The 23,455-nt window shown below is 47.5% G+C and overlaps 2 protein-coding genes across 4 annotated transcripts in view; both read left to right on the forward strand.

The window, feature by feature from the left end:
• C4H4orf50 (chromosome 4 C4orf50 homolog) overlaps window positions 1-5,593 on the forward strand; it is an 85,880-nt gene extending 80,287 nt beyond the window's left edge. For both annotated transcript variants that reach the window (XM_072927989.1, XM_041715658.2), the window contains one exon: window positions 1,280-5,593. Coding sequence is in view for 1 of the 2 variants with exons in the window: in XM_041715658.2 (XP_041571592.2) it covers window positions 1,280-1,333 (54 nt within the window). In the remaining variant the exon portion in view is untranslated. The remainder of the gene's footprint in view (window positions 1-1,279) is intronic.
• A 4,307-nt stretch (window positions 5,594-9,900) lies between these two features.
• Window positions 9,901-23,455, forward strand: part of CRMP1 (collapsin response mediator protein 1) — a 49,314-nt gene continuing 35,759 nt past the window's right edge. Inside the window, exon 1 of one of the 2 annotated variants that reach the window (XM_002196345.7) lies at window positions 9,901-10,408. In XM_002196345.7, the coding sequence (XP_002196381.2) occupies window positions 10,037-10,408 (372 nt within the window). In that variant the 5' untranslated portion in view covers window positions 9,901-10,036. Of the gene's footprint in view, window positions 10,409-12,665; window positions 13,070-23,455 lie in introns of those variants that run through there. The other variant, XM_030270726.4, reaches the window with a different exon arrangement.

Raw genomic sequence — 23,455 nt, forward strand, 5'->3', positions numbered from 1 at the left:
TTTCTGTGTTTGCAGTACAGCCTGGGCTTTTCTAAATGATGCAAAGAGAAAGAATTCCAAAACCAATTTTGTTTGGATGCACCTATGGCAGAAGCAGAATTACTGTATAATGTCTTACAAAGGCTGCAGAAAGCTTTTGGTGTTGTTTTGAATGAAGAGCAAGTCTGAGCATTTACCAGTTTCTGATCCAAGATGGAGAGCTGACCTAGGGAGTATGCAAGGGCTCTGAATACCTCTCATCACCAGGAATCCTTGATGTCCTCCTGCCCAGCTGATGCTCTCCTGGATCAGTGACTGACTCTTGCATATCTCACTGGTTTTATGTCCTACAATAATCCATCTAGCTGCTTCTCCAGAAATAATGACCTCTATTACTTTGCCTTGCTCTGCAAGTTTTTTCTTCATTTCTGTTCTCCATGCTTGGAAAAATCTTTCCATCCTGAAGTATAAGCCATAAAGGCTCTCTTCTTTCCCAGTTTTTAATTTTTCTCTTTTGAGGGGCATGTTGGTGACTGGAATGCATTTTAGTAATGACAGTTAATTACTGTCACCAGCCATTTATTATAATAATAATTGCAATATTATCTTTGTAACAAAATTCTCTATGCTATTATCATTTTCTGTACTCCTGATGTGTTGAGTGTTTCTCCAGTAGATATCAAGTTTCAGACAGAGTTAAGTATGCAGGCAGTGCATCACTGATGAAGTTTAACAGTAATAATGACAGCCTCACTGGAAATTGTAAAGCCTGATAAAATGTTTTGCAGGCTTTGAAATTTAATATCTGTGGAAGGATGCAAATAAAAACCCTGAGAAGGGTCATAGAAATAGGACTTATTTGGAAAGTTGGATTTGTGATGGCTGTCATCCCTTGAGTTGAACTTTATCCATGGGCTTCTGTAGATCCCTGCCAAGTGGGTTATGGAATGGTGTTGAAAAGATGACAGGGAATGTTTATTTCCATATTGATAAATGGAAGTTTGTCTTATGTACAAGAATGACTAGCAAAAGAGAAAAGCATGGAATATGCTTTTCACCTAAATCAGTAAATCATGGGAGAATGTCTCAACAGGTTCTGGGCAGTTCAGTTTCTACAATGTGCTGCCATTATGCTGTGTTTTTATGGAAGAACCTGGGCACACTGCTTCCCAACTGCTTTATTTTGACCTTGGATAAATAACACACAATTCCTTAAATTGTAAAAATACAGATACTTACATTATGCTTTTGTCTTTTTTTTCCTTCCTTTTCTTTTTTTCTCCTCCTTCCTCTTGTCCAGGGAAGAATGTATCAATCACACAGAAGAAGCTGGAGAGCTCTGAAGGACGGATGAAATGTGGTTTTCCATAGCTGCTCTGCTATGGAAAAAAGTGAGAAGCTGCCCTAAGTTACCATCTGTGCCATTTTAGCCACCTGCTGTAGTGGAAGCTGGCCATGCACACCCAACCCAATGTGTGGTTTGAGTCTGAGTTTTGTTTTGTTTTCTTGGGATCTCGGTATTTGCATCTTCAAGCAATTACCAAGTTAAGCACAATCTCCACCTTCATAGGTCTGCCTATGTGGATATGGGGTATCTTCAGCCTTGTGTGGCTTTGAGCATTCCTGAAAAAGCCTTTGATCTGAGTTGGGATGTTTAGTATATCTGAGGATGTGATACTTGAGGGTACAAACTGTTTAGCAAATGAGACAGAATGGCATTTTTACAAGGGTAAGTTGGAATTGGAAATGATCTTCGTGTGTGCTGAGAGGCACTTGGAACATCAAAGTGCTCTGTCCTAATACTCCAAGTTTTTCAACCACATGAATAGGCCACACTGAATTTAACTTTCAGATAAAGCACTTGCAGGCACACATGCTTCTCCTGAAACAGGCACGTTTGTGCACTCTGGTTTGTGCACTCTGGTTGGCAGCAGCACGTAGGACACAAACACATTTTGCAGCCATGCTGCACAATACAGATTACACACCACAAACCCTACAGGTCACCTCTGAGAACCCTTTGGGAAGGCAGGGAGGTGTGAGTGCAGGCACCAGACCTGTACCTAAGGAGTCCTGTGGGTGCCTCCACCCGTTCTGTAACTAGAGGCACAGAGCACTATTGAGGCAGTGGCAATACTCGGGCTGACCTGGATGGCAGCAGCTGCTCTCAGACTCCTACTTTGTGATGCACTTTCAGTTTTGATAACTGTTTTATGACTTGTATTTCCCTTTTTCTATTTTAATGCTGAGCTAACTACTAGGATGGGCTGTCTTTACAATGCGTAGTTGCCCAGTAATTACAGATATTCTTTGAAAGAAAGCAGAAGCAGAATAAACCGTGGAATCCCAAATCAGATTAATGTAATGTGCATTTCTAGATTACAATTAGTAACAGGATGACATGTTGTCATGGTAACGTGTGAAGCTTAACTACAAGTTCCTAAAATAAAGAAATGACATATGTGTAGGTTTCTAACCATTTGCATACTATCTACATGAAAACATACATAATTTCTACAACACTCAGGCAATTAAACCCTACTTCTTTCTTCTGAATTAAGTGTTGAACTAAAATACCAGGCCTCTTTCCTAGTATTTATGCAAAACCTCCCACTATAAATTATAAATGTTGATAATGAAGCCATCCATTTTGTAACATCTTAAGCTTTCTGCCTTTTGGTTTCATTTTAGAACAATTAGCTTAAGGAATGTAGAGCACTATTCATTCATTGTGGTTTGTGCCACATCAATCTCCTTGAAATTCTATCACTTCCTCATCCAAAAATTTTCCAACCAATTTTGGAAAAGTCTGCTTATTAATTGCATTGATAGACCAGTGGATATGTTTCATGTGGCTGAGGATTGGAAGTAAAACCCCAACTTTACCTCAAATCACTGGAAGAAAGCAGTTAACTTTTCATGTGAGATTGCTAAGACAGAGAGCCTAGTAATTATTTTCTAGTTGCCTTACGATGAAAAGTGTTGTCTACTTGTTAGAGAGTCTGAGTTTCTTTCACTAAGCAGAAGTTAAATTGTTTAATGTGCTATACATGGTAGAGTTGCCAGGACATGCTTTACATGTATTGTCATTTCATGGTAAACCTTCAGAGAAGGAAAAATTGGGTGCTGTGTTCTGATTGCTGTATGTGCACAACATTGTTTTGGCCAAATTCTTTAGTCAAAATTAAGATGCTGCTAAGTTCTGTGAGTAAATGCAATCTCCTTCTGTCACTCTAATTAGGCAAGATGGGTAATGTTTCATGGAAAATATGGTTTCTTTGTCAATTCACTTATTTATGTATACTTTACTGCGTAGATCATTGGAGGATATTGAAAATACAGCTTACAGGTTGCTCCTTAAGTGACCTTTAAATCCCAAATTCTGTTCTTCACACCACTATGGTTGGCAAATGCTGCAAGTACAATGATTGACTCTGGCGTGATAATCACGTTATATTCAGAATAATGCAGCTGCTGGGAAATGTGTCACATACACAGCAGAGCTCCTAGGATAAGCTGCCTGCTAAAGCATGGCTGATGTTTGTCCTTGTGGCCTTTTGAAAAGTGGGAACTCTGATTTTTGTGTTTCATAAATCTACCTGTATTTCTCACTTGCAGATGAAGGTTTTTAATATTTGAATTTACTGTGTTTATGGGGTGGAGGGAGGGATATGTGCATGCTGGGTTTTGCCACTAATCCTCTGGAAATCCTTTAGTGCCTTAAGGAGGCAGAAGGGTAACAGGCCCTAGGATTACAGAAACTTGTTCAAACCTCTTTCCTGCTTTAGAAGAAGTCCTTTAAAATATATTGTGCCTTTGGCTCTAAATATATTTGCATTAGAAATCAGTAGCCATGGGATTATGGACAGGAATTTTTGCCCCTGTAGAAATATTAGGAAAGAGGGTATACTATTTCTTGTATAGGATATCATCTAAAAATATAGCTAACTTAAATTCTACCATAGGTATCCATACTAGGAAAGTTACAAGTTGCAGTTAAAGGTAGAAAAAAAAAGCTGAAAAAAAAAAAAAAGGAGAAAGTTTAAATATACTGGATTAAATGCTTGTAACATTGAAGTGACTGGCAAATTTCCACGGGCTTTCTTGGGACCAAGACTTCATGCTTGCTTCTGCTTGGCTTAAGAAATTCTCAGATGTGGTAGGTATGTGGGGTGTCATGTTCTCTTTAATGCTGTAGGAGATGAAAAGAGAGATTAGTAGTTTTGGACACCTGCCTTGATTTGGAGTTGCTGGGATCTGTGGTATAAATCTCTGTTCACTATTGTTTCTCTTTTATTCATTGCTTTGGGAATATGAATATGCAAATGTAAATTCCAATGTGAGAGGTTCCTGTGCAGTGTGCACTAACCGATGCCAAACAACCTCATTTCTCTACTCTCTGGACTGTGGTCTTTTTCAAAAAGAGGGAAAATGTAACTAACAGATGAAAACCACTCCAGTGCCAAAAAAGACTGCATGAGGCAATTCATGTATCACTCATGGATGGTCCTAAGCAGCTCTTAGGAAAAGCTGAATAAGCTTTTAAGTCATGAGTGAATTTTATCTTTTAGGAATTAAGAACAATTTGTTGGTACAGAGCTAAATTAAAAAGAAAAGAAAAAAAAAAGAAAAAAAAAAAAAGAAGGCTTGATAATCAGACTGCTGATGGTCTTCTGTTTTGCTCCCTGTGATGACAAGCAAGTTTTAGAGAAGTTGTAAATATTTGAAAGAAAATTATTATGTGGCTCGCAGTATGTAAGACAAGGCCCAGCATGAAACAGATTTTTATAGCTTATTTATAACTTTACACTTCTGTCTTTTGTTTGGAACTTGGAAAAGAAAACCATGTAAATTAAATAAGGAGTGAAGATTTACTGCACATATTTATTGACTGAAACAAAAATATTTCTCCACCTCCTGAGGTATTTATGACTAATCTGGGATGAATAATGTACAGAGATCTTGCCTTTTGAGCTCTACAAAACTGTACAACTGTTTAACACTTTTGCACAGCCAACAGAGGAGTGGTAACCAAAAGTCATAAAAAGCAGTTGTGAGGGCCATAAATTTGGATCCATTTGAAGAAGTACCAAAGAATGCACAAAAAAGTTGGGATATATGGTGTGATGACACTTATTAAGCAGATGTAGCAGTTAGACTGGGGAGAGAGGGGTGTTTGTAAATAAATGCAAAAAGTTTAAACTCTGACCCATGACCACCCTGTCAATGGGTGTCACATTAGTTCCAGCTATGTGAGAAGCTTCAATAGTATAAAAGAGGCCACTCATGTTTTAACTGTTTCATTAAAACCTTCTGGATAACTCTTCAGCAAAGATTTCCACTCTAAGACATTTGCCATTGATATCAACTGTACATATGTATTAATATTTAGTGTAACTAGGAGGATACAGAATTGTAATGAAGTCACAAAGTCTACTTGATGATCACAGATTTGTAACTCTCACAAATTATGTAAGATATGTTGACATTTTATCTTGTTAACAAGATGTATTTTTCTATGTTAGCTAAATGTATAATTTGTATAATTTTGTATATTAAATGTATGCATATTTTAAATTAAAAACATTATAATTTTATTATTTTAACTTTAAAATGGTGACAGAGCTTCTGAAATACAGTTCTATGTACAACTGTGTCCATGGATAGCAACCCAGGAAGTCTCAGTTTTGAGGAGAGGGCCACCTGATCTTTTAACAGGGTGAGGAAATTGTTACACCCGAGCTCTTGCTCCTTTTGGTGGGGGAGCTGCCATTCAGTTTCTGCCGAGTTAGTGGAATTAATATGAGTTGGCAGAATACTGTGGGCTGTATCACTGCCATGAAGTGGGTAACCTGAGCCGTTCCCAGCTTGTAGCTGTGTTTTGGATTCACAGTTCCTATATGTCAGGAGACAGTTCAAATCACCAATCCATGGGAAGGGCTTTTGTGGGGGGAGGAGGACACTGCTGGCAGAGATACAGCAGTCCCACAGAGCAGACAGGGAGACTGACTCAGTGACTTGGCAACTCCAGTCACTACTCTGGAAGAATGAGAACTCGTGTCTTTCACATTCATTCCCTTTGGACCGTTCCTGCATTTTTTGCTTCAATGATTCTGTTGTAAAATGCAAAATAGCAAAAAATAGGTGCAAAACGCACATTGCACATTCTCTAAGGCCCTGCACCAGGGAAGTTCTGTTCTAGCTCATGATGTTCATGCTGTTGAAAGAGCTCACCTACAAACGAAGCCAAGGTATGTGACACCCTTCTTGTTGGGCTTTTATCCAGCAAGACGTTGCAGGTTTTGTAGTGTGAAGCAAGTGTGTCTCTAGGTTTGCTGCTATCACCCCTCTAGTCTATTTGGAATAAAGGTCCTATAGGAAGACTGTGCACTTTCAATCAAGTTCAGTCCTCTTTTCATCAAGCAATGTCAAAACAGGATGAGATGCGCTGTCTGGAAGTGAATATACCAAAGCAATATATTTCTCCAAAGCTGCATACGTGCTTTTAGGCAAACTCACAGGATGCCAGGGTATCAGGATGCAATTGAGTCTGCTTCGGTAGCACCTAAAATTGCAATTTGATCTCTTACTTAACAAAGGAACAGACTGCATCTGGTGACTGAAAATAGTTTTTAGTAAACTAAGGCCTATGGTATGAAGATAACCCAAAACATTTAAAAGCAAAGACAGACTCTGATATTAGTTTATGCTTGTTTCCAACTAGAAAGTTTAATGCTATTTTCTAAAGCACTGATCTGACATGTTCTCTGAGTCTTGTGGTCTCCTTATGTATCAGAATTAATATGAATCTCCTGACTTAATGCTTAAAAAATAGCATTAATTTTTTTTTATTTAAAAAACCATGAGTGCTCTGGAAACCTGAACAGTGTTATCTAACTAGATCCCAAGTGTAAACAGAGTCCATCTTTCTTAGCTTTATGGATGATAAATAAAAATGCTCTTCATTTAGCAGATGTATGCACTATGCAACATATCAGACCTACTATGGGACCTTCAGAAGTTTTTATTCTGGAATTAATCTCTTGATTGCAAAGAAATAACTCATAAAATGAATATTTTTCCAATACTTGCAAAGACAGGCAAGTTACACATCACAATCCATGTACCACCTATATATTTCACTGACTGACATGGTTTGGTGTCCTGTGTAGAAAAAATTGACTTTTTTTTCCCCCAACATGATCAATAAACCTCAATGTTACCATCAGGAAAAAAATCCCAGTATTTTCCCATAGAAGAGAAGACTAAGGAAGCAATGAATCAATACGAGCTATACTTTTTTTTTTTTTTTTTCACATGCATCAGTGAAACCTCTCTATGATATTAACGTGTTAATGTGGAAATATGGTTTATTAAGTGAGCTATAGAAAGCTGGGCAATATATGCTCATAAATGGCAGTTGACTAAAATAAGTGTGCTGATTACCAATAAGTGAAATTTTGACTATCTTACTAATTGCTCATGTGAACAGCACCTATAGTGTTGAATGCACACACAGCATTTAAGACAGCAGGTCCCACTGGATCATAAGTGCAGAAAAGAGAGATGTTTTCCTTGGATGTATTTTGGCATTGCTCAGGTATGTCACATCACTGCTTTTTCACATGGTTTGGGTCCATGGGTAGTTGTTGATGAGAAAGATGGTTATCTGGACTAATTTCTGATGAAATCCCAGATTTCTCCCACTTTTCCTGCTTTGCAATTAGTAACTTGTAATTTTTCTCATGCTGGGACCACCAGGTATGCCTGTGGACCAAAGACAACAGTGCAGTGTGGTTGGGCTTGTATTCAAGCATCACTTTGTACATGAGCAATAAACAGGCCTTGTGATTGATGCACTGCTTCAAACTGCTTAGTCACATAATCAATCTCAGACCAGTTTGTTACAATATATTATTTCAGAGCAACAGAAAATGTCCCTTATGTAACTACTGGCATAGTCAAAGCCTGTGACAATTGCAGATTGTCTGCTGGTGCAGGAGAGGAGTGTCCAAGGACTTGTGAATTTGGTGGATGATCTCAGGCACCAAATCTCAGGATGATTGTAAGGCAGGGCTGTAAGGATGGACTTTCTGAAGCCGGCTCTGCAGAGAGCTGAGGGGAGCACACTCTCTACTCCTCCTGCCCTTGCTTTTGGCAACTTGGATGCCCCACAGTGAAACGAAGCCCTCCCTGGTTTGTCTCCTTCTGCCGAGGCCAAGTCAGACAAGCGCCGGGCGGGCCCGGGAGGCTCGCTGGGTGCTGAAGGGACAGCTCCGGGGGGCGAGCCGCGCTCCAGCCGCTCCGAGGGGGATCCGCGGGACACGCTCGGCTCCGCGCCTTCCTGGGGGCCCGGCGGACACTCGGGGCCGTGGGCAGCGCACCCAGGCCCGCGGAGCCCGCGCCCCGTGCCCGGTGGCGGGGCCGCGGCTCAGGCAGCGCTCGGCGCGATCACTTCCGTGTCAGGGCCGGGGCCTGCTGCCTGCAGCCCCCTTCCTGCAGCCCCTGCCTGCAGCCCCCGTCCTGCAGCCCCCGTCCTGCAGCCCCTACCCTGCAGCCCCTCTCCTGCAGCCCCTCTCCTGCAGCCCCTCTCCTGCAGCACCCCGCCTGCAGCCCCTCTCCTGCAGCCCCTCTCTTGCAACCCCTCTCCTGCAGCCCCTCTCCTGCAGCCCCTGCCTGCAGCCCCTCTCCTGCAGCCCCCGCCTGCAGCCCCTCTCCTGCAGCTCCTGTCCTGCAGCCCCTCTCCTGCAGCCCCTCTCCTGCAGCCCCCGCCTGCAGCCCCCGCCTGCAGCCCCTGCCTGCAACCCCTGTCCTGCAGCCCCTTTCCTGCAGCCCCTCTCCTGCAGCCCCTCTCCTGCAGCACCCCGCCTGCAGCCCTGCCTGCAGCCCCTCTCCTGCAGCCCCTCTCTTGCAGCCCCTCTCCTGCAGCCCCTCTCCTGCAGCCCCTTTCCTGCAGCCCCTCTCCTGCAGCCCCTCTCCTGCAGCCCCTCTCCTGCAGCCCGCTGCCCCCGCGGCGTGCGAAGGGGTCGGGCGCCCGTTCCGCGCCGCCGCAGCGGGGAGCGGCAGCCGGGGGTGGCGGGGCGGAGCAGAGCCGCCTCCACCCCCGCGGGCAGCAGCTGCTGCGGCATTGGCGGCGCCGGCCCCCCTGCCCTGAGGCAGGGGCTGGTTTTGCTTCCTCCCACACTCCGGCCACCCCTCGCTCTTCTCCCCGCCGCTCCCCCTGCGGCCGCAGACGGACCCCGAGCGACGCTGGCCCATCCCCCGCCCGTACCGGGGGCTGCCGCGGCCGCGCCCCCCGCCCCGCCCGGGCAGCGCCGCAGCCTCTCCCGCGGAGGGGGGCGGGGGCAATGTGAGTGAGCAAAGTGGGAGAAACTCCCTCCGGCTCGTCCGGGGGGGGCTGGGGAGGTTCGGAGCTTTTCTCTCTTTTTTTTTTCTCTCTTTTTCTTTTCGCCTCCCTTTCATTCCAGCCCCGAAGCCACGCAGCAGCGGGTGACCGGCGCCCTCCCGCCCGCAGGGCAGGACCCCGTTGGCACCGGCCGTGTGTGCATGCGGCGGGCTCCCTCCCTGCCTCCTCCCCCTGCCTCCCGCCCCCCGGATCATTCTATACCGGGGGAGCTGTGCACTGCGGTCCCTGCTCGGGGAATCGCTGCTGCTCTTCCCATTCGTCAGGGGCTTTCCAATCACCTGCCTCTGCCACCCTCTCCGCTCCGCTCTTTGTACTTTATTTTCACGTGCTCTTTACTAACACGGCTATTTTTAAATCCCGCTCGGATTTATTTCTCTCTCTTTCTTTCTTTCCTTCTCCCTTATTTTTCTTTTTTTTTTTCCTTTTTTCTCTTTTTCTTTTTTTTTTTTTTTTTCCGGGGGGGTGGGTGGGGGAAGGAGGTTAACGTTTGCAGGTCCCTAACGGAAAGATCCCACCAGCCAACCCAGCTCCACCACTGCTGCATCCATCCATTCATTTTTATGTTCACCAGCAGCCTATCCCGGTAGTGGAAGGTGCAGAGAAGTGGGAGGCAGGGAGAGAGATAGAGAGAGGGAGATCCGGACAGCGAGAATGGCCGAGAGAAAGAGGAACTGGAATAAAGAAGATGACCTGCCTGTGTATCTAGCTAGGCCGGGCACGACAGCTCAGACACCGCGACAGAAATACGGGGGAATGTTCGCCTCCGTGGAGGGGGCCTATGAGAACAAAACCATCGACTTCGATGCCTACAGCGTGGGGAAGAAGGGGTCCCGGACCCCGCGGAGCGGCAGCCGGCACGACATGCTGGACGGAGGGGACAACTACAGCGAGACCGCCAGCGACATCAGCGAGATCTCCGGCTCCGTCATCAGCTCCCCGGGAGACCGGGAGGACAAGACCCCGGGCGTGGAGATCAAATACCCCATGGGGAAGGAGCTGCTGCAGGGCCAGGACAATGGACAGGTGAGCGGGGCCCGGGCTGGGGAGGTGGGAGCCGCCGCCCCCGCTCGCTGGGCGAGCGGAGCCGAGATTGCTGTACCGAGCGGAGCCGGGCCGAGCCGTGCCGCAGAGCCCCGCTCGCCGGTGCAGGGGCAGGGGGCCGCCTTCGCGGGGGAGTTTCGGCACGGCAGGTCGGGGAGGCGCGGCCCCCTCCTCCCAGGCACGCTGATGCTCTGGGGAGAGCCCGGCTGGCCCTGAACTACCTCACTTGGCAGAGCTCAGCGGGGCCGGAGGGGGCGACCCCAGAAATCGTTTTCCTTTGTAAGTGATGGCGATGAGTTTTCTCGTTTCCTTTCCTGCCCGTGCCGGGGGGCTGGAGGGCAGCTCGGGTCCCTCAGCGCCTCCCGGCCGCCCCCGGAACAAAGCCGGGCCCGCTGCACTCCCGAACTCGCCGGGGAAACTCTGCGGAGCCTGTCCCAGGCACAGCTCCAGGATCTGCCCCGACCCCCCGCCCTGTCTCTGGCCCTGCTCCCCCGTCTCTCTCTGCGCCTGCATTGTCTCCCCGGCAGGGAGCGCGGGAGGCGGGAGGATCGGCCGAGACCTCTGCCCTGGGCTCCCCTTCCCTGGGTCTGCAGCCTGGACTCATTGCAGGCTCAAGGAGGAAGTGAGCCGGTGGGCTGGCCGGCCCCTGACGGCTGTGCATCTCCATCTTAGCCCCGTCGGTGGCATGCAGGCTGGAGGCAGACCCCAGGGGATGGCTCTCATGGGATCCCAGGCTGTCATTGATTTCCCCTTAGAAAGAAATGCGGCCTTGCAGTGATGCTTCTGCATGGATACACCCTGTTCCTGAGTACACAGCCTGGAGCCTCTGTGGCTTGTCCACACTCTTTCCACAGGCTGAACTGAGTATCCACTCTTTTCACCCCTCTTCAATTTGGGCATGAATGGGGTGCTGGTTTGCTCTGGCCTGGGCATTGCATGCAGGTGCCACATGGCCTCCTGTGCAGTCCAGTGGGTGTCTGCTGTGGTGGGACACTGCAGCGAGCAGGCAGGGCTTGGTGGGACACTGTGCCTGGGATGCTGCTGCTTTCTCTGCAACGACCCCAGGGTTGCCTTCAGAGGCTGCCAGCTGCAGTGCAGTCTTCTCTTTTCTAGCTCACCTGAACTCCTGAGTTTTTTTGATCAGGACCCTGGGGCAGTGGGAGGGCACAGCACACCCCATCTTCTAGCACATCCATGGTGCTGCATCCCCATTTTCCCTGCTTCCTAGTTCACCCTGGGACTCAGGGTAGTGAGCACACACTGCACACTGCTTCTCTGGATCCCACTGTGCTTGCAAAGTTGACCAAAGTGAGGTGAGGATGAGGTTAGAGGTAAAGCAGGCAAAATTTAGCCAGTGGCTTAGGGAGATGCACTGTAAGCAGCAGATACAGGTGACCCCTGTGTAGTGACATCCAGAGTTTTTTACAAGTTTCAAACAATGATTTCTGGGAAGATGTGTCAGGGATGTGTCCTGGGTGCTCAATGGCTTTTATCTCTGTGTTTATCACAGGGGTGGGTGTGCTAAGAGCTCCAGAGTGCATGTCCTTGAGGGAATTAACTTGGGCACAGCTTTGCAGTGCCTTTTACCCTCAAGCACCATGGGTGGAGGGAGGCATTCTGTGGGACAGAGAAAAGACAGAAGGGTTTCAGCTTGCCATTTGACCTCTCCAGCAGCTGCTGATATAGCATCTACCTGGCCTGGCCTGGTTGTGTTATCCCCCGTGAGCTCCATGGGCACAGGACAGAGCAGGTGTGTGACAATGAGGCAGTGGCAAGGAGGGCAGAGCATGACAGTTCTGATAGGGTCAGAGATGTTAGTGAGGACAGAGAAGGCAGTGCCACCTGGGTCAGTGCCATCAGGGACAGAGCAGGCAGGGCCATCAGGGGCAGTGCAAGGCAATGCCATCAGGATTAGTGGTATGGGGACAGCGCAGGGCAGTGCCATCAGGGTCAGTGCTGTGGGGACAGTGCCATGGGGACAGTGCAGAGCACTGCCATCAGGCTTCATGCCGTGGGGACGGGGCAGGCAGTGCCATTGCCATATGCAGCACAGCAGAACCCACCGCCGAGGGTTGTATCCCCCGTCCCCACCCTGCGGCAACCCACGCATGGGAGCCTGCCGGTGACCTCAGCGTGCGAGCGGGGCGGCGGCGGAGCCGGCGGGGCGGCGTTTCCCGGAGCCGGTGCAGGAGGGAGGGAGGCTCCGGCTGGATTGATGGGCTGTGAAGGGGGGCCAGGCGGAGGGGTGGGGGACAGGAGGGAAGGAAACGCTTCCTGGGTTGCGCTGAGCGAATCCTGCTCCGACCTGCAGCCGGGAGGGCGCTGCTGCCGCCGGCAGAGGCAGCGCTCGCCGACCCCCCCGGGAGCCGCGTCCCTGTTTGATTGCAGCCGGAAAAAAAAAGGTGCCGGGTTTGCCGGGCTCCCCTTCCTCTGGGCGACGGAACTTCGCCCCCATTCCACCGCTGTGCCGGGTCGCCCCCGCCCCGCCCCATCACCCGACCGGGCTTCGCATTATTATTCGTCTCAGCACCGCCGGTGTTGTTCCGCTGGGCTCGGCTCGCTGCTCGGGTTCGTTGCGTGCTCCCGGCGCTAGGGAGAGCCGACATGTCCTACCAGGGCAAGAAGAGCATCCCGCACATAACGGTAAGCGGCCCCGGGCGCAGCGAGCGCTGCCCGCGCTCCTTTGTTCGCGGGCGGGGAAGGGCGTGCGGCGGGAGCGCCGCGCCGCGCAGTGCCCGGGGCCGCGGGCAGCCCCAGGCTGCGGGGCCGCCGCTCGCCGGAGCGGCGCGGTGCGGGCGCCGCCGCCCGTCCTCCTCCCGCTGGGAGCTCTGCGCGAGGACTGATTTAATTTAAAATTTCATTAATTCATTTTTTATTTTATTTCTTTATTGTATTCTGCCTCCCCTTGCTCGCCCGCGCCCAGCCGGGGCTCAGCGCTGTGTGCTCGCTCCAGCCCGGGGCGGGGAGGGGAGGGAGGGCCGGCGGGGGGCTCGTCCCGGCGCTGTCGGGGCTGGGGCCGGGGGTACCGCCCTCCCGAGGAGCCGGGCCCGGGGAGGCTCGGCCGCCGGGCGAGGCAGAACAAAAGAGGGAGGGGACCACCGCAGCACAACGTGCCCCTGCCACCGCCCCCCGCAGCGGGCAGGGGCAGCGCAGCCTCGGCGGGGCAGGGGCGGTGGGCCGGGGGGAGGCACAGGGTGCGGAGAAATGGGAGGTGGGTGAGCGTGGGCGTGGGGGGAAGCGTGGAAAATCAAAGAGCGCCATGATGCCGGCATCAACACCTCTGCGCGCTATTAATACATCAGGCGTGGTGGAAATCAGAAGTCAAAGAGTTAATCATAAGCATCCTCTTCTGTCGGTGCCTGTCTCCCGCTCGATGCTTTTGTACCCGTGCAGAGAGAGCTACAATACGGTGTGCTTTCCATGCCAGAAAGAAAGGACCTGGAGTATATGCTTTCGCTTGATACACACGATTTGGTATACAGGGGCTGAGATAAAGAACAGGCAGAGCTGGCGGATAGGGGTGTGGTGGGGGAAATCGCCCCCGGAGCTTGCTCACACGGCAGAGGTTTCCCCCAGCACCGGTGTTGGTCTCCAGGTTGTTGCTTTCCTCTTGGGGGACTGGACCGGTGGATGATGGGGTCACTGTTGCTGTGGCACAAGATTGCTTGGGTTCGTGGAGCTTTCCCTGGAAAGCTGGCGCGGTGTGGCGGGGCAAATTTCGGTAGCTGAAGGAGCGGGTGGGTGTGGCACCTTCCTGAGCAAACCCGGTGCTCATCGGCATTAGTGGAGCCAGTCTTACAAAGATTGTAAGCTCCTCGCGATTTTCTCCCTGTACAATAAAAGCATCCTTCAGTCAAAATATTTGATCGTGAGTGAAAAAACGTCCTTCTAAAAGCTGAGTTTCATGATACCAAAATGCCGCATTTATGCAGGTTTCCACTATCAACAGGCAGCAGTGTCTGGTGGCCAGGGCTGAACCTGGGTGCTGCAGTGGCTTTTGGGGTGATGGCTCCTCTTGCCTCGTTCCTCAGTGCGTTGTGTGACTTACAATTACTCAGGGCATGTCTGGGTTGGGAGAAGCCCCGGTTTCCCTCTGGGTGGGTGTAAGGTGCTTTGTGCATGGCTCAATCTTCATTTGAAGCTGGAGTGTAACCGGGTCACACCCATAGCTAGTTCTTTGCTCTGCGGTTTTGAGTAGAATGAGAAAGTTGAAGAGTCTTTGCCTTAGAATCAACAGTTCCTTTTAATTTCATCACTTTTCATAATTGTTTTCTCTGTGCTGTGGAGAGGGTTGCTGTGAAAAAGAAAGCCCAAACCTCAGCCTTTTCTCTTTGAAATGGGATGTGCTGAAGCTTCTATAAATAAATATTCATTAACATTACTGTTGAGTTTTGTGACCAAATCAAAGGCATAAATTAACATTAGTGAAGTTGGCAGGCATCAAGGCTGGACTGTTTTGAGGTTTTTTTACACTTCTGGCCTTTGTCTTCCAGCAAAAGCAAATCAGGCACTTTGTGTCAGACCTTGTACATGCTGCCTGTCCCACAAGAACCCACAGGGTCTATCTGTGTGTATCTTCTGAAGCCCCATTCTGGTGTGGTAAACCAGATGTTTCATCTGGCCACTAAGGAAATACATTGTAGCTTCAAGTCTTCTGGGCTCTAAGGAAATGTGATAGCTCTGTAGACGTATGCAACAGCACTGATGATCAAATATGATAAAAATGTCACTTGTTACTGTACTTAACATTTCCCCCACTCACACTCCTGCTTTTTGGAGCTGCACTGGCTCCTGAATTCATTGGAGAAGTGAGAAACTAATTTCTGATGGTGTCCTGGGTGCTGATACTTTGCTGTGGATTTTCCAGTAATACAAGTCTGTGTTACTTGCATGGGGCCACAAGCTGTCCTGAGCACACAACAGCAATGCCAGCAACAGCATCCCGCCACAGGCGCTGCAGTCAGCAGTCAGTACCTGGCCAAAACTTCCCTCTGGGATCAGGTCTGCAGCATCAGGAACTGGGAATAGTTTCACCTCTGATTGGTGTGGAAGCAGATACCACTCTTGGGAAGACAACCCTGTGGTATCCTGTCTGGGTTACTGCTCTTGGTGCACATGGCCATAATTTTGCCCTTGTCCTTAGCCGGACTGTGCCTCACCGCCTGCCTCCTTCAGACAGCAGGGCCTGACTGATAGCCCCTGCACCTCTTTTACCCAAAGCAGCTTTATTCCTGCTTTTCCTTCTGCCCCTGCTCATGGTAAAGACACTCTTGCACACAGCCCTCTCTGGCACGGGGCATCTCGCTGCTCTCATTCACAGATCTGCACAGGGTTTTTTTGTGTCATCTGCCCCTTTTTTCCTTTCCATTTCAGCTTGTGAAAATTCATGCTTCTTGCATTTTAACTCATTTGTGGCTGTTCTGCTGCCTGTGTAAGGTGCCACTCAGTTGTGAGTCAGACTGGAGAAACTGGGCCCTTCTGTGTAACTACTGTGGGAGGGGAAGGACCTCTGCATTTGAAACACCAGACCAGGCTGGGGGTGTATAATAGAAATGAACCAGTCAGTGTAAGCACTTCAGTGATGTCTTCTGCACTGTGTTGAAGTCCTTGGCAGGTGGATTTCAAACTGCTGGTTCAGGAGTGTTAGTGGGGATGGAGAGGGTGTGCATAAGGTAAGGGTGGCCAAGAGTCCAGGAGCACTTTTCCCAGCCTTTGTAGTATGGACAGCCACCACATTCATTGCCAAGGTGTTTTTCTGCAGGAGGTGGCAATCTTTTGTGCTTGGGTTGTGCAGGATGTTCTCACGCAGACCAGATTTTTCAGGATATGCCCCTCAGCCCATTGCTTTTAACATCACTATTACACTCCTCTTGTGCAGCATATTACAAGGAATCAATGAAGATGATGACACGGAAATGCCTGTTACAAATTATTTTGGCTTATGTGTTTTGGTAGCAGTTGGCAATTTTCAAGCAAGGCCTGAGCTTAGATGAACTCAGAATGGTAGCATGGTTTGAAAAAGGCATGTGGCACGTTAAATGCCTGTGACAGGACGTGTTTGTTCCAGCAGCAACTGCACCCATTAAAACATAATGTGTGTGAGCTCAGTGAAGAGGAGGTGTGAACACCATTCTACTGAGCAAAGGCAGAATAGTCACCAAAGCAAATGCAAGGAGGCATTTGGGAGAGGAAAATGGTGCCTGAATCCCTTGGGGGGAAAAAAAGGGAATCATCCTCCTAGGTATGGTCCAAGGATTGGTATATGAGTGGGGAAATGCACTGCTGATCCTGAGCTGACAGACTGTAAGGCACAGGGAGACAGAGAGCACAAAAATGTGGTGTTACAGAGGAAGGATCTCACTACTGAGCGTAACAAGAAAAGAAAAGAGAAGATCTGGCACTACATGAGAAAAAAAAAAGATGTAGAAAAATGGGGAGACTGAAGAAATTCCGAGGAGTGGTCACAGAGAATAATTTTACTTGTTACCTTTAGAATAGGTACGAAGAGCGATAAGAAGCAAGTAGGCTTTGTTGAAGATGCCAGAATACTTTGAGAGAGAAAAAATCCATTCATCTGGTTTTCTGCTGTGTGACACGCTGGTTCAGGATGGAAACTTTCTGTTTGGTCTGAACAAAGTGCTGGGATAATGTGTGGTGTTCTGGTGTGAGATAACAGCAGTGTGAGAGCTGCCAGCCAATTAATTTTGGACACCAGGGGGGACATATCCTACAGATGCAGGACATGGTGAGTACGTGGAATGGTGGACCAAAGTCCTTGTCTAGGTTTGGATCTGTTCTGTCTCTCCCCTGATTATGTTTTTTACTACTCACCTTTATTTAACATGGTGTATGTTACACTCAGATTGCTCTGTTACTCGACAGAAGTGTTTGAAAAGCCTGCTGTGTGCTGGGCATGAGAGCACTGTCTTGTGGTATTATTCTGCTCTTGGTGCAAGATAATGGCTGATTTAGACTGCACTTTTTTTTCCTGTTTTAAAACACCAAAGTCTGGGACTATGGATGCCTTTTTACTCTTGAACATACGCTTAATACTCAAAATTACATGTTCCCATGTGTGTCTGTTTAACAGACTTGCCCCCTCTCAGTTTACTCATCTGTTGGTGAACATAGGTAAATTCACTGTGTAGTGGACTGGACTTCAGCCTGGCAGCTCTGGCAATGCTTCAGCTGCTTCACTATAAGTTCTTGGACTTCCAACCACCATTTCTATGATTCTGTGACACATCCTTTCTTTTCTTTTTTCTATAGAAAAAGTGGCTACTTTTTTGTATGTCAGTTCCATATGGTGACTTAAATTACATTCAGAGTAGGTCCTTTTGGGGACATTTCTATGGAGACTGAAACCTTTGGCAGAGGGACAGAAGGAAGGGTTTGGGGCAGTGATTCCTTTAACTGCCACAGCAAGTTCATCAGTCAGTGCCCTCAGCAGACCATCAGTGTTTTCAGCATCATAGATGGTGCCACTACAGAGAACTGAGCTGTGCTTTGCTGGAAGCTGGGCAGGTTTGGAAAGGGGACAGTGGCTGTCTGGGAAGACATCTGATGCAGTGGGGTGCTTGTCTGAATCTTCTTGCAAATGCTGAGAGCAACTGCTGCCAATGAACCACTTTTTTGATGAGAGATCAGGATCTGTTGTCTTCTTCATTGCTATTTCTTTCAGAATCAAGATTTTTTGAGTGGTAAAAGTGTGAAACTTTCATTTTAATTTGAAGGAGCCAGCAGAGGCCACTGGCTTGTGAAGCACTTGGGAGTTAGTTGAGATCAACTTGGGTTTTGTACCTATGAGAGAGATAAACGCTTTTGTATGAGAAAGAGGGAATAGAGATGAGCAGCAAAATAATTTGCAGGTTTCTAATCTTGCTACGTGTGCAGATGGTCATCTTTCCCCTGAAGCAGAGATACTTTGGGATTATGTTTGCTTGCCACAAGACAAAAGTTTTCATCTGTAGTACATGTCCTAAAGAGTTTTAAGGTGTATTGCTGATGAATAATAAATGTTCCTGCTGACTTCAGTGAAGTCTATATTCAGTGTAAAATCTCCTATGTGTAATTGTGAGGAACCAGGTGGCTGGCTAGAGGAGTAGGCAGTGCTCAGAGTGAAGAGGCTATGGAAGGGAAATGAGGGCTGATACCATGTGAGGTGAGGCAGCAAGCATCACAACTTGCTCTCACTGGTAGAAAAAGTAGGTATGTGACCCAAAATGACAGCACAAAGTGTCTGAGTGCAAATAGTACACATGATATCCACTGCGTTTAGCTGATCATGAATTATCATTGCCAACATCATCTTAAAGGCATTTTCTACTATTCTGTTTCCCTTGCATCCACCTGCTCTGTCAGAGAAGGGATTCCATATGGTCTTAGTTGGATTTTGACTGTGATTGGTGCCAAGTCAGTTATGTCCCAGTAACCTGATGCAGATTTCTGATTAAACCTTAGATAAAACACATTTTCAGTTCAGTGGCCTAGAGAAGTCAACCATGCTGTAAATGACTGTTACTTTCTTCCCAAGTTTAACCTTTCCTATGAATGGCTTGCTGGGATTTTGAGATCCCCTTTAATTGACATAACCTGCTATAACCCAGGGGATGGGTATAGCAACATACGATGCAATGGTTTCAACCCTCCAGCCCCTACTTAGATGAAACCCCTGCTGATGCCAATGAATATTGTCATCAATAAGATTTTTGTTGTGCTTCCCTTCTAAAAGCAAAGCAAAGATGGCATTTTCAGTGAAGAAGTCCCCCTGGAGTTGGTAGCTGTAGGAGTAGCCCCTTTAGAGTGGGTGATTAAGCAATGAAACTGCCGGCTGAATAGGAAGCCAGGTCTCAAAAGGGGAAACAAAAGAACATCAGATCTCTTAAATGAATAAAGATGAATGAATACATTGGCTACAGACCAAGATAGAGTAATATTACAATCAGCATAATCCTTAAATTAATTGCCATGTAGTAGAGTGCATCTGTTAAGAAAAGAACCTTAAAAGCAGGATTCTCCATTAGTGGCCTATCAGAAATGATGCTTCAAGGATGGAGTGTTTTACAAGGAATTCCCAGAGTTGACACCCTAGCTAAAAGCCACTTCCTATGGAGGGTAATCTAGATGTGAAATTCAAAAGGAGGGATACCGCTGATAAAAAGCAGATCTTTTATAAGCAGACAGTACTTCATGAAATCCCATTTACAGCTCTTTGATGCTTATGAAAGGATTTTAAGCAAATATTCTTCTTGGGAAGGATATCTTTCTTCTTCTGCTATTAAGTTTTAAAATGCTCCTTATTTGTAAGTACTTTGCTAAAAGTGAGATAATTTAACTGTATTATATCACAGCTGGGTCTGAATCTGACGAGCTCTGACAAAAGACAACCAAATATATCCACACACACAGAGAAAAACTAAATCTCTTGTATAATGTGGGAAATAAGTCTGCAAGAATGAACACATGGAAGTACAGAGGAGCTCTGAGTGTCTCCTTCCACTATTTGCCAGTGGGTCTTCAGCCTTTGAGACATGTCTTCCTTGCAAATAGTCTTCTTGTGGAGATTTAGGTAATTAAGGAGAACACAAATATCAGCCTGTGTTTCTTGCACGTTCCCTCTGAACTGAATTCTGTGTCTTTTGTATCTCTCAGTGGACTCTTTAAAACCTTAAGTAACAAAGAATTCTACCTCTCAAATGCTAAAAAAGTAATGTCTTGGCTGCCAGTGTGATAACATGATAATGCCTTTTTATGTCTATTGCATTTGATCTGATGTCTTTTAAACCACATGCCTTTATAAACAGAGAACCGAAGTGCAGGTGGATTTAGAACTTAAACTGTTTCCAAATGGCTATTTAGCATAAAATCCTTAGTCATCTTCAGGGCTCTTGACTAATCTGGGTTCTAGAGAAAACAGCCATTGTTGCTCTGGAGATGTATGGACAATGTTACATTCTAGTAAGTCCTTACAATTACACAGAGGGTGAAATCACTGCTGAGTGTTTCCTCATTCTCTAGGCATGGAAACTCTGGGTTTGAGTGTTTCAAAGACTTTTTTGGTTGGCAAAAGCTGCAATGCAGCAATTGTAAAGGTCCAAAGCAAGAATTAAGCAGCACAGCACTTAGACCTGTATAAGTTATCTGAACTCAATTGTATATAAATGTTAAAGCAAACTGTAAATAGTTAAAAATATATGGTTTACTTGATTTAGAGATGAAGATCTGATAGGAAGATGTTCCATTTGTGGAAGAAAAACAAAAATGTTATAGCATATATTGGAATTGCAATCTGAACAGATGCTGATATTTGATGGAAACACTATTCTTGGAGTTTCTTGGAATCTTTTGGAATGGCTAGAATACATAATGGTTTTTTTTTTTTGTTTTTTTTTTTTTTTTTTAAACTCCATCTTGTGTCACAGACGTGTAGTTTTCTCTGAAAGGTTCCTGCAGATGCAGTGCATAGATTTCGATGGTGTAGAGAAGTGTGTGGTTTCTATAACTTGTGCTGCATTGTATTTTGACACACTGCACCAATTTGGAATAATGTTTGGTAAATCTTATGGCAGTTTTATTTTTTGTGTTACTGTGTTTTAGTAGTCCCAAGAAGCAGATTTGAGAACTGCATGTCTAAAAGCTATTTGAATTTTGTTGTGTATTTTTAGATACCTCTAGCTCTGAGGGGAGTGGGTGAATGAGAAAAGGCTAATTTTAAATTTCTTTGCAACTGTTCTTGCTCTAGCATTTGGTTTGCAATTTCGAATAATCTACAGCAAAGTGATTTTCTGCCCAAGGGAATTTGGTTTCATTTGTTTTTGCATGGAACCCCGTGCAGGACTGGGGACCATAGCAGGGCTCAGGCTCATGGTCCTGAAGGTTGGTCAGATGCTGCTTCTCTCTGCTGGCCTTTCGCCATTGGTGTGCATGAAAATGTGGACATGCTTCCAAGAGCTGAGCCAAGCTGACTCAAACCCCAGCAAAACAGGCAGTTTGTACAAAGTGTGCCAGTCACCAGCTTCCAGATGTTTCGTGTTGCTCTTGCTGTAGTGGAAACAATAGTTGTGAGTGAGCGACAGCCGCCGCCTCCAGTCTGAGCAGCCAGCCCCTCCTCCTGCAGCGAACAGCCGCGGCTGTGGCATCTCCTTCTGCTGCCATGAAAATTGCTGTCATGTCACACACTAAGCTCTGCAGCTTTGCTGCCAGGTTAAGCAGGAGAAGCTAGACTGTGATTAGGAAAAGATGCCCAGGGAAGCAGTGTGCAGGGGTTGAAGGTGAAGGGCTGGGCGTAGTAGGAATGGCTCTATCATACTCAGCAGTGGGCTGAGCCAGGAGGTGCCAGTGCCTGTAAAATGGAGCTGTAGGGGACACAGCAGAAATGCATCGTGGCTGAGTTCATGCTGTGTCATGGCCGGGCACAGAACTCAAGAGGCAAACAGCATTGCAGTTGCATCTTTTCAATAGTGATCGGTGGAGAAGAAACACCTTGGCTCCCACACCCTGCAGTGACTGCAGAGCATGGATTTACAGTGTGCTTTCTGCATCTCCCTGGTCAGTGAGAGCAGGGTTTTTTACCCCTTGCATCTTGGCATCCCATGAACTGTTCAATGTAATACTCCCTCTCTGTTTTGCCATGTTCCTACAGCCTATCCTTGGCAGCCTGGAGGGAGGAGAGGGCCCGAGCAGCTTCTTTTGGCTAGCAGCAGGAAGATGTGGGCTGGCAGCTTCTTGTGCCAGGCAGTGCAGGGAAGATAGTGCACTTGGTATGGAGCCCTTGAGCTCAGCAGGCAGGGCAGCAGTGCCTGAGGCACCTGTCAGCTGAACAGGAAAGTGGCAGCCACCCTAGAAAGGCTGACGGTGCTGTCACCTCCTGAGCTGAGTGATGAGCCTGTTGCTGTTTGCATTGTGAGAGCACATGAGGGTGAATGACTGGCTGAGGGTACCTCTGGGAGCTGGGTGTTCTTCATGGAGATTACAGCTGGGAAAGAGAAATACAGGCCAGCTCTGCTGGGATTAGTTCAGGAGCTTCAGGTCACTCCTCCCTTCCCTCACAGCTTTCCCCAGGGCACTGCAGAGAGTGTCTCTCCTTCAGCCTGAAACAAGGAGAAGAGGACTCTGGTCCCTAATTTACCTGGACATTTGTCACTTGGTAAGAAAATTGCGAGCAGTCTGCCTGACATCATGCCCCTGGTAAATAATAAATGGCCCCTGGTCACACACAGCCTTCTGCATACCTAAGAAGTCTAAGCCACTTCACAGAGCCTGTGTGTGCCCAGATTTCTGTTCAGGATTTCACTGCAGCAAGGACCAGTGACCTAAACCAGTGCGGGATCACCCAGGCTCCAGTGGCTGTCCCTGAACCTGTGATTGGGCTGTAGCAGGGAGTGAATACTGCACATGAACCAGCCATTTGTATGAAATCTTGTTTCATGAAGAATACAACCAATTGCTTGTCAATATTAATCTGTGCCTCCTTTCTAGTAATTTATTTTTGTGTCATTTTTCCAGCCTATTCATGGAAGTGCATCTCTGTGATCTGTGCATTCAGGGATTGGGTACTGGCTTTGGCTAAGGACAAGCCAGCCCTGGTGTGGAGCAGGGTGTTTGAGGCAGTGCTGGTTTGCTTGGGCACTGTGTGCTGCTGAGGTGTCCACAGGGCACCCAAACCTCCCCTGGGCTGCCGGTGCCTTTGACACCATCTGACTCAAGGTGCTCTGCTTTGCAGCAATCTGTAACGTGTCCTACACTTCACAGATCAAGTTGGTTGGGAGATGTTCCAACAAAACTCTTTTTCTTCTGAATTTGCTCGTACGCTGGAATGGAAGCATGCTAGAGATGCTTCTGCAGCTCTCAGATTCTTATGAAAACTGGGCAAGGCTCCACAGCACTGTCCCCAATGGCTTGGCACTCTACCTGGGGTTGTGTGTTTTTTTGGCAGCCTAGTTTTCCATTACTTCTGATACCCAGATGGGAGAACCTTAGCCTCAGGTGCAGGACTGCTCTTGCAACAATTCTGAATTGTTTGTATTTTCT

Source organism: Taeniopygia guttata, chromosome 4 (assembly GCF_048771995.1).
Source record: "Taeniopygia guttata chromosome 4, bTaeGut7.mat, whole genome shotgun sequence".
In the NCBI taxonomy this organism is placed as follows: Eukaryota; Metazoa; Chordata; class Aves; order Passeriformes; family Estrildidae; genus Taeniopygia; species Taeniopygia guttata.